The sequence below is a fragment of the Camelina sativa genome, chromosome 12 (assembly GCF_030686135.1).
Source record: "Camelina sativa cultivar CO46 ecotype springtype chromosome 12, ASM3068613v1".
NCBI classification, from domain to species: Eukaryota; Viridiplantae; Streptophyta; class Magnoliopsida; order Brassicales; family Brassicaceae; genus Camelina; species Camelina sativa.
The window spans coordinates 18,942,523-18,953,241 of NC_141891.1; the positions used below are offsets into that span (position 1 = coordinate 18,942,523).

A 10,719-nucleotide genomic window follows, 5' to 3' on the forward strand; every position below is an offset into this window, starting at 1 on the left:
ATGAACTAGTTTACCGGAGAACGAGATCTTGTTAGCAGGGATACGAAAAAGCTGCCCAAATGGAGACTCTAACAAGTTTTCCATTTCTTTTGTTCCACTCAGCACCCTCGATATTGTAGAAAGATATTCCGGTTTTGAAAACGCATTTATCTTGGTTTTGAGAGGGTAATGGTCAAGAGCAAATAACCTCCTCGGTAGATCCAAGCTCAATTGAGGAACGATCTCTACAGCCTCGGGATCCATCCTATCACCATGAAGTAACGTACATATTAATATGTACGTACACTAAACCAATTAACCCTAATACCAATGTCTACCAAAGTTTAATTCTGTTGACGATTACGGTTATTTATCCTCTGCCCGCCACAGATACACTACTATTCATCGATTTCACATCCTGGGCTACTCAAAGCGATTCTTAAATGTATTTGCTATATACTCTTCCAACCTAATATAGAATTTAGGGGTACAATCTCTCTTCCAATTTAAAGTAAGAAGCCAAGAGAAACACTTACCTTCTGATTCAACACCGGTGATGAAAGAGGGATCGAAACTAGTCGCCTTTTCTGATTTCACCCGACCTCTGTAATCTCTTCTTCCTTGAATGTTCCGTCGCCGACTTCTATGGAGTGTTGTTTTGTAGTACTTATCCCAGATCTAAACACCTTAATTCAAAAAATCGGGATGTAAAACAACCCTATCGGACATCCGAATGCGCCGTCGCAGCTGAGGCCTCAGTTTTCCGTCTATTACTAAGAACAAAGATTTTGCCTCTACTACTAAACTATTTTAAAATAATTTTTTATTTATAAACAGTGCAATGGCCGAGCTTTTCATTAAATATTTTTATTCAAATTATACAGTTCTACAACGTTATTGGTTCATTTACACTATATATCAGCCTTTATTCGTCTGGTTAAACCATCATTCACTATTCCTTGATGTTTTATAAAGTTTTACATTGAATTGGTTTGTTAAATGAACCAATATATTTTCCGCCAATATATAACGTCGACTATAGGGTCATAATTAAGTAGTGCATGAGATGTATCGTCTTCGCTTAACCGGCAGTTACACGTGTTAAATATCTAAATGCGATGAATCTGTATGGAATGCAGTCACGACGTTTGAAAAGCCACAATATGGATAATCCATTTGTGTTTGTTCGCTGCTTATATAAGAAGACAAATACACACCCGGTGAAGTATGTATTCGTCTCTCAAAAACCAAAATATCACATCACAAAGTAAACATAAGTGCAACAAAGTCATGGTGCATTTCGACAGGCTATCCGATCTCCAGACGTGGCGTTCTGATTGGAAGGTTTCTGTTAAGATCATCCGCAAGTGGAGAAAGAGAGAAGCGAACATCGTCACCTTTGAAATTGTTGTTTCAGATGTTTTCGTAAGTGACTCGTCTCATCATCATATTATATGCACTTAATATTAAATGATACATGTACATCATGGTTGAACTTTTTTCCCCCACCGTAGGGAGATAAGATGCAGGCAACAATCAGCGAGGACCTGTTGCCCCAATTCTGTGCGGGGATTGAGGAGGGTTTGCGGAAAACCTTCTCTAATTTCGTCGTCACTGAAGACACATCCGCTGTGAAGGTCGTGGCTTCCAACTACCGGATCAAATTCACTGCTGACACGGTTGTGGACAACATTCGTTGCTTGTTGACCAATCACTACATCGATTACGTCCCCTTCGACCAAATTTACGAACGATGGCCTCGTTGGACCCAGAACTGCTGCTTAGGTAACGTTGCATTGTGTTGTTCCGGTTTTTAATATCATATCCAGTACCATAATTCTAATGACATGACACCATAGACACGATGGGGCAAGTTACTCACGTCGAACGAAGAATATTGGTGGACCATCCAACTGCTCCACGTTTTGCCGAGAGAACCCGGTTGATACGGTTTTCATTGATGAATCTTGAGTGAGTCGTTTTCGCGATTATTAGCTTTCACACACTTTAAAGATATACCGGGCTATTAACGTAAGGTGTCTCTGTGGGTAGGGGTCATCACTTGCAATGTGTGGCTTATGATGAGATGGTCGATGATTTCGTCCGCAATTTTTGGCTATGCGGAGGCAAACCAGTTGTAGTCTTGCGATTCTGGAGGCCCAAGTTTAAGGATGGAGGTACTGATTAGGCAAACGTATTTAAAACAATTCAATCACCTTTTAAATATAATATTACTGCATAAAACTAATTTTGGTTACCCTTTTTCCTTATTTTTCCACACCGCAGGAGGGATGGAAGTGGTTAGTCAACCGGGTGTCTCTAAAGTGATATTTGAACCACCCTTCCCTGAGGTTAGAGATTTCAAACTCCGGTTGGAATACTTCGACCAGCGCGAGCGGAGTGACGACGATTCGTAGCCTATGTTTCCATTTGTCAATGTTGCTTACATTCCAAACTTCTAAACCACGTTGCTGGACTCTTTATATTATCTTCATTACCTACATCCCAACAATCTATCTTACGTGGATAGGAATAATTTGATGTAAAATGTTTGTGTGTATTACGCATGGTTAATTATATATTTTTATTTTTATTTGGTAAGCATCTTCCTAATACTGCCAACCTTTAATGTTAGACGTATGTGTACAAACGTGTACAAATGTTTATGTTTATGTTTAATTTCAAGGGTTTGGTTGATAATAATAACACGACAAGGTTTCAAACAGTCTTTTTTTTAGACGATAAAAAAATGTGAGTAAACCAAATATAACGTTTATAACTTGATGTTAAACAATTAAACCACAACCCAAAGTACTACTAATAAAACGACAAAACTACTTTAAAAAATAGGTCATTGTTGCTAGTATAACCAAAGTCGCAACAAACACATTGGTCAGTTTTAATTCCATAGTTAATCCATCACTCTTGTACGCAATCAACGCCGTCATCCTTTCCAACTCCATCTGATTTTCCTTGTGCATATTTAAGATGTTAGCAATCTCCTCTTTTTGTCCCTGAAGCGCTGCACGCATTTGATTCAAACTAGTTAACTTTAGAAGATCTTCCTTCATTGTTTTCAGTTCCTCCATCATAGCTTCATCCCACGATTTAAAAATGTGATAGTCCCCATCCTGCATTTTTTTTTCTAATGTTTGTTAAAACGAAAACCTCAAGTTATGCAAATAAATCTGATCTTTAATCAACCTCGGGAAAACTGTACGTTACTTACCTCTCTATTTCTACAAGTGTAGTGGAGCCTCCCTGGGTTTGTCCTTGTAAAAGAAGGTTGTAGGTTTGGCCTTTCACCACAGTAACAAACAGCCGGGATCCCATACTCCGCATCATCATACTCGACTGGACTCGTGTTTGCCAAAACAGACATTAAGAACGAAACTGATAACGTAATTGAAGGAGGGAAAATATAGAAAAGAGGAACGTTAAACTATTAACCGAATATCCAACTCTCTAAATCTAATCCAACATCTATGGCATCGGCTCTCTCTGTTTCCCCCAAATCAGTTCAATGAACCCTAATTTCCCTGAATTTTATAAGATATCGATTATATTCGGTTAGCTTGTATAGAACATTCTGTTTTGTGCCGTTTTTTGTATTCTAAAACAACATGAACTTTTCCAAGTTGTGTCGTTTTCCACTAGATACGAACGGCGTCGTAAGTTTGATACAGTGCCGGTCCTTAAGAAAGCCTGTAAATCAAGGGCTTTATGCTACATATTATATTAGCGATTTTAGGGGAATCAATATCAAAAAAGGTGCGGTGGTACAGTGGTAGGATTGGCCTTGACTGTCCTTCAGTGTCACGAGTTCGAGCCCTTGTAAAGTTGTAGTAGGAACTTTTTTTTTCTAATGTTTGTTAATGGGCAAAATTGGTTGGGTCGGCACTGTTGATAGTTTTGTGTGTTTGCCCGGTGAAACTAAGTACACGTCGTCTATACGGTGGGTTCGAAGCTAGGGAATTGCCATTTTAGACCTTTTTCGGAATATAAGGAGCAATACGACATCTAGTACACATTTTCGGAACAAAAGGAGCAAAACGACCAAAACGACAGATATTGGCATACACGTTTATTAACATCTTCATTACCTAGTAATTTAATTATCTAATGAAACATACGTGGCGAGGTGAAACGCAACACAGAAGGGAACCTAGAGGATTTCACATATAGATTTGGCCACCACCACACTCCACAATTTACACAGATAATATCATAATAATGTGTGTCGGTCGATAACCTGCCCCATCTCAAACAACTACTCATGGCACAGTCCGGGAAAGGGATCAACGAACTGGAGGGATATACAAAAGAATCTTTGTACGTGTTTTTACGCGCCGTCTTAAACATACTCAACCGTTGGAACAGATCTTCCCGATAAGCCGTAGTCCCTCTGATTGGAGTGGATAGTGATGTGCATCAAATTGGTGAAGAAAACGAACCGCCATATGCTCGTCCCCATATAACATAGAGAAATTTCCACATGCAAGAGTGGATTCGGCATCTTCGGGAACATTGGTTTTTAGTAGTGCGATACCGCACTGAATGTCTCGCTCCTCGGCAACGATCCGTAGCCCCTCGTTGTAGATTGCTATTCTGTTCCCTGCGTCCAAGCATTTTTCAAAAATACGCCTGTGAATCCCTTCTTCCTGGAGTTCACCATTTGGCTTCCTTGTCGTTTGGAATGAAGAAGGATGTTCACAGATTTGGTAGATGCTGGCAACCTTCAGAACTTCTGGGGCAAGCACCGTATCCACTCCTCGCCGACCAGCCTTTAATAATGGGCCAAGGCGCCAGAACCCATCAATTACGAGATGCTTGGCTATTTTTATCAAGATCTCGTCTGGCAGATCAGTCTTCTTACGGCTAAAGGTCGCCATTTTTTGGGAGTTAAGTAAACTAATAGCAATATGTGCAGAACCAAATAGACGGAAACTGCCGCCTGCCCACTAATAAAACCTACAATGTGAGAGGTGGTTGGGGAGTTTGGCGAAAATCCTGGAAATTTATACTAGTTTCTATATGACGTCGTTTTAAATTAGCCTATTGTAAACTACTTAATTACGAAGGAACCCATTTTAGGTTTATGAGCTCTCATGCACGCCTACTCGATTAGAATTACTAAAACAAATAAGTAGTGCGAACCACGTGTCAGTTTCGTGTTATCGGATTTCAAATTCATTATATTCGAATTCGTTAAATATCGGCTGTAACTCAACCATCAGCTAACCCTAAGCCTAGACTATGACATTTGTAGGTTCTCTGATGTGATAACTTCGAAGAGAGTCGTATTTATTGTTGCTTAGATATGATAGTTTTCTCACCATTATGTTTATTTGATGTGTATCCAGTTACGTAATTATCATCACTTCCTCTCAACGAGATCAATCCAAAGGGTTGCTATTCACTTGTTTTGATTGTACGATTATTTAAGCTTCTGTACGTAGACGAGTACCACAATATATTATGACTCCTAACGTACGTCAACTATGGTGTGGGGAATAAATTATCCTTCTGATAAAACAATACAACATTAAAGATTCTACTTATTATTAGGAGATAGTACAAGCATTCCGTCATTTATTTTACTTTATAAATAGGAACTTAGTACATTTTATTTGGACATTATAAAAAGAAGAAAAAGAATGTCATTTTATATCTTTAAATAAAAAAATTTTGTGAAATAGATTCTAACCAAACTACTTTAATATTCAAAATTCTACATATTATTTTCTATCTCAATTTCAATAAATATTAGAATATAAAATAAAAAGGATAGAGTAAGTTTTTAAAAAATAAACCATTGTACATAGTCTAAGGAAATTAAACCAATATTTGAAATAGAAAACAACATTTGATTTCTATTTCTCGTCATTTTTTCATTCCTCATTCCCCGGACAGTCTGACGAACGTCTGCCTTGTTTCTGTATGGGTTCCGGAGCTTTCTCCTTCCTGGACAATTGTTTCAATTGTTGTCCCATCGTGTCCCCTCACATTTTGAATGTGGTAACGTCCTGCAAACTCACTTCTATAAGAAAAAAAAAATGTACATGTGAGACTGTGAACAGATATGAACACATACGCTTTCAAACCAAATATTAATATAATATCAACTTACATATCCTTGTGGTGTCCAAGTCAATCGAAATCTGCTCGAATGAAGATTCTAGAAGACGCTTTGGTGTGTACAAGACATGGTACGCCTACACCCATTTACGTAATTGAGTTGCTAGACAAATTACATGTACTTGCTTCTATCATAATATCAATTTACTCTAACGTACCTTCATAACTCCCAACCTTAAAGAACCGGAAGACACAAAACACTGGTTCGGTTTTGTAAAGAACATGACATCCCTGTGATTCCCAATCAGAGATGAATTGATGGGCATAGAAGTCTGTGAGACGACATTTGACACTTTCATTCCTGCATTAACGCACAGTTGCTATCAAAGTTAAATCTATGCAGTTCAAATATATATTTGTATATTACTATGTTTATAGCATAATAGGTCCTTAACCTGCCATTGAGGAGAGTGAAGACAACTTCAATACACCTGCCATCGAGGCGTCTTCTTATGACGTCCACATTTACGATGCACCCACAAACATCTAGCGCGGGAAAATCAAAATTTCTAGATGTCACGTTTATTTTGTACTTTTGCAAATGATACACTTAAAACCGACGTTCTAAACTGACCAAACGACCACTAAATGAATCTCAGCAACCATCGCAAGTTCATAATTTAACGGACATTAATATATACATATTAAAGAAATTATAGATAAAACATACCGGAAGATACGAGATGAGTAACTCTGCCACTAGTTATATCATCGATATCCTCGAAGCGGAAGTAATTTTTGTGATTCAAAGGTTGGATCACATCCATGGTTGACTCATCCGTAAACTTGATTTGGTATGGGTGATGAGTATTCCTCTCCTTGAGAGTTGGATTGATTAATTTAAACTTCCGAATATCGTACCAGGTACCGATTTCAGGGTTTGGCGGGATATTTGAGTTTTGACCCTGTAGAAACGCCACTTCGATTGTGGAACCCTTCATAACAGATAAATTGTTATACATCAAAAACTGTTGGATTTAGCGAAATAAGAAAGACTTGTTTAACTAACCTCTTCATCCACAAGTAGGAGAACCCGTTGACAAAGCATTCGCGAATCGACCAAGCGTTCAACACCTTGGCGTGGATACACCAACACCAATTCCTTCTGTCGCGGTCCAGTTCAACAATACGATCAGTTCTGAAGCTCATGGTGATCTCAGATTTTGGATCTCTCTTACTTTAAACCGTGTTAGGAAAGACGAAGGTTGGGACCAATTTAAATATTTACGGAGAACGACACCTCGAAACGACGCGGCCTTTCGACTTTCCATGGTTTCCGTTTAATAAGACCCCAAATGTATGTACGTTCCCAATGTAGTATACGTACATATGTATAGTTTGTATATTTACAACACTAAGAATTAACGGGGAATCATTAATTAATAACGAGATCCCGACCAAAAGGAAAGAGGATATCGCTAAGCCGACACCTTAAAGTGATAAGAGGACTTGATGCTTTTCACCCTTGATCTGCACTTGAACAGCCACATATTTGATTTATAAAGTGATAAGAGAACTTCATGCTTTTCCAGATTCAACTAGTTGAATTTATTCAACTCAGTTTAATACACGTATGATTTTTTTAAAATTCAACAGGTCCATTGCATGAATTAAACAGTTGAAAAATTTATTCAACACCCTCATTGTAAAATATGCTAGTACGGAAACGTGTCTTTTTCTACAAACCGGATTTGAGTCGAATTATATACGAACTACACAACTTTCCAATTTCACGTCCAGAACAGCCAATAGCTATAGCATTAAATGCGACAAGTACATGCAGGGATTTGACATCTTCTTTTGTGGAAAGTCGTTCTTACTTAAATTTAGAAATGACTATTATCTCATCATAGTGTTTACTGAACACTTTTTAAGCAAGTAATAATTATAAACTTTGCCGAACGTGTACAATATACTTTTTATCTGAACGAAATATATTTTTGGTTACCGAGACGACGAGAGAACAACCTTTATCGTGTGAACCAGTATGATGTTGCGTAAGCATTACGTACACTTTTTCCCAACTAATACAGTGTAACTTATTCTTCATTATGCATTGTGCTAAAAGGACACGCAGAGTAATTATATTGTACAGTATATATACAAATTTCACAACCTACCTCCTCTGTTGTTGAAGCATATATAATAGCTCCGATAACGAAATCTCCAAAAAAGAAAAAATGGCGAAAGCACACAATAAGCTCCCATATCTCCCTGATGATATTTTACTCGAAATCTTTAGGCTTCTCGCAGTAGATGGGCTGTCGCACCTTGCTCCAATTTTAAAGTCGGGTCGGCGAGGACTGAAGACGGTGCTCGACCCCTATGTTCTAAAGGATGCAAACATCTACAACATCTATTGGCATCCGTTATTGATCCAAACATCGAACGACCCAAATGGTGGCCCTCAAGAAAAAGGGATTCATAGGTGTATATTCAAAAAATGCTTCAAAGTTGGAAACGAAGTTGCAATCTACTACGAGGGTCTCCGGATTGTTGCGGAGGAGAGAGACATCAAGCGAGGCATTTCTGTTCTATCTCGTAACGTTCCCGCAGACGCTGAGGCAACACTGGCATGTGGTATCTTTTCTATGTTATATGGAAGCGAACAGATGGCGGTTCATTTTCTTCACTTATCACTTTCCTCTCAAATCGCATGGGGTCAGATTTGTAGGCAAGTCTGTGTTTCGCCTGTTGTTTACATACCAGGTGGCCCTTCAAAACACGTTCATAGATAAACTAGTCTATCCATCTACTCACCTGATCCCTAACCCGGACTGTGCCGCCATCTGTTGTATCCAATCCGGTTTCTTCTCTATAAACTTTCGAGATTACGACATCTTGTGTACAAATTGCGGACTTTGGTGGTTGGCAAAATCTATATGTGAAATCCTTTAGTTCTATAATCTTCAATGGCTGCTCTTTAAAGTTTTTAGTTTTTTGTTTTAATGTGCTGTTGTATACGTCTGGTACGTACATGTGAACTTATCTGAGCGGTGGTACGTACATCGATTATTTTGTAGGGTATGTTATTAAATAAAACAGAATGATATGAACGGGACTAGTCCATGTGTACGTACACATCACACACAATAGAACTAGTTTGGAACCGTGTACAACTATGTATTTATGTACGATGCCCTGTTACGTTGTACGTACACAAATACATAGGTGTGGCACCGTGTACGATGGCGGGATAACACTAAATAGAATACATACGTTGATTATAAAATAAACTCCGGCATACACCGGATAACGGTTCGAGGTTCCAAAAAGAAAAAAACAACCATCAAGTACATAATATTTCTACATTAACCTAGTTGAAAACGTCGTCACTAAGGTTAAGCCGCAAAAAAAATAAAAACATGAAAAGAGGATCTTAAAAGAACGAGCGCAACTCCTGTGCATACCAGTAGAAAAAACAGGACTTACACCCGGTGAGGTAGCTACTGCAAGTACACCTACGGTGGTGGAGGAGAGAAGGCGACGATCTCACTTCAAAAAGGGGACCACGGAGATGGAGGTTCGCAACATGGAACATAACCAGGCCAGCGACTTCAACGGCGGTGTTCATGTGAGGGACCATGAACCAGAAAATATTGCCAAACGCCTCGGCCTCCATCACTTGGCCGGTAAACGTTGCGAACAGCACATAAGCAAAATTCGCATACAGATCCGTTGGTGCAAAATAGCGTAGCTTTGCCATACCTTCAGCAAAGGTGGGGGAGTTTGAAGCTAGCCTGACGCCCTCAAGATAGTTCGCTACGATGTGGCCCCTGTAGAGGAGAAGCTCAAAGTAGGGCCTGAACTTAGACTCCATAGTGATGAATTGTGGCCACGTGATGAACGGACGAAGTTGAACAGTTTGGAGGTCGACAGTATTCAGCGCCTCGACCAAGGCGGGGATAGGAGTGACAGATACGGGTATAAAATTGACAAGGAGGCTTGTAGGGTTTGGCAGCTTGATGGCCAGGAATATCTCGTTCAGAGGGGTGTTCATTGTTTTTTTTTTTTTTTTTTGTTGGAGACGATATGGGCTGTGGATGGTATTTGCTGTGTGTAGGGAATAAAACATCTTCTTACGTACACACATCTATATATAGTGAGAACAGTGGTAATTTTATTTTTACGATAACAGGTAATTAACTCGATGGTATTTAACAGTAAATTGTAATGATTGTATAGGAATATATTTATATAAAAATGTAATGATTTAATTCTGTTTATTATTCGATAAACTATTAGTTTTCATGGAACTAAACATTTTACTATGTTCAGCTTGTGGAGAATAGGAAGGCAACCTAAAGTGTATTGAAAATCTACCATATTGCTTCATCCCTATGCTGTGCATGTGTTATCAACTTCGTTAAATATATTTGTGTACCAAAATTAAATCAATTGTCAAGTTATCACATCTAACAAAGTTCGTGGTTACCTTTATTAGCTTGCCTTATTCTGCAAAGGTGCATCGCTGACAAAATACTTCGTTTAATATTAAAATTAGAATTGATAGGAGATAAGGTGTACACGGAAACGAGGAAATGCAAACATGTGTCGTTATAACTACCAAAGCATTTGACTAATTCGGCGAGCACACCACCA

At 38.7% G+C, this 10,719-nt stretch overlaps 1 protein-coding gene across 1 annotated transcript; it reads left to right on the forward strand.

The window, feature by feature from the left end:
• Positions 1–1,269: 1,269 nt before the first annotated feature.
• Positions 1,270–2,396, forward strand: LOC147930732 (uncharacterized). The gene is made up of 5 exons (XM_087477005.1): positions 1,270–1,404; positions 1,494–1,764; positions 1,839–1,950; positions 2,032–2,156; positions 2,266–2,396. Exons 1-5 carry the CDS (start codon positions 1,270–1,272, stop codon positions 2,394–2,396), a joined length of 774 nt encoding a protein of 257 aa, XP_087333131.1.
• The last annotated feature ends 8,323 nt before the right edge of the window (positions 2,397–10,719 follow it).

What these genes read in the sequence shown, in the direction of transcription:
- LOC147930732 (XM_087477005.1), top strand. Translation starts at nt 1,270, where the DNA reads ATGGTGCATTTCGACAGGCTATCCGATCTCCAGACGTGGCGTTCTGAT. An exon ending in GACCCAGAACTGCTGCTTAG is followed by an intron (nt 1,765 to 1,838) that starts GTAACGTTGCAT and finishes ATGACACCATAG; the next exon opens with ACACGATGGGGCAAGTTACT. An exon ending in GCCCAAGTTTAAGGATGGAG is followed by an intron (nt 2,157 to 2,265) that starts GTACTGATTAGG and finishes TCCACACCGCAG; the next exon opens with GAGGGATGGAAGTGGTTAGT.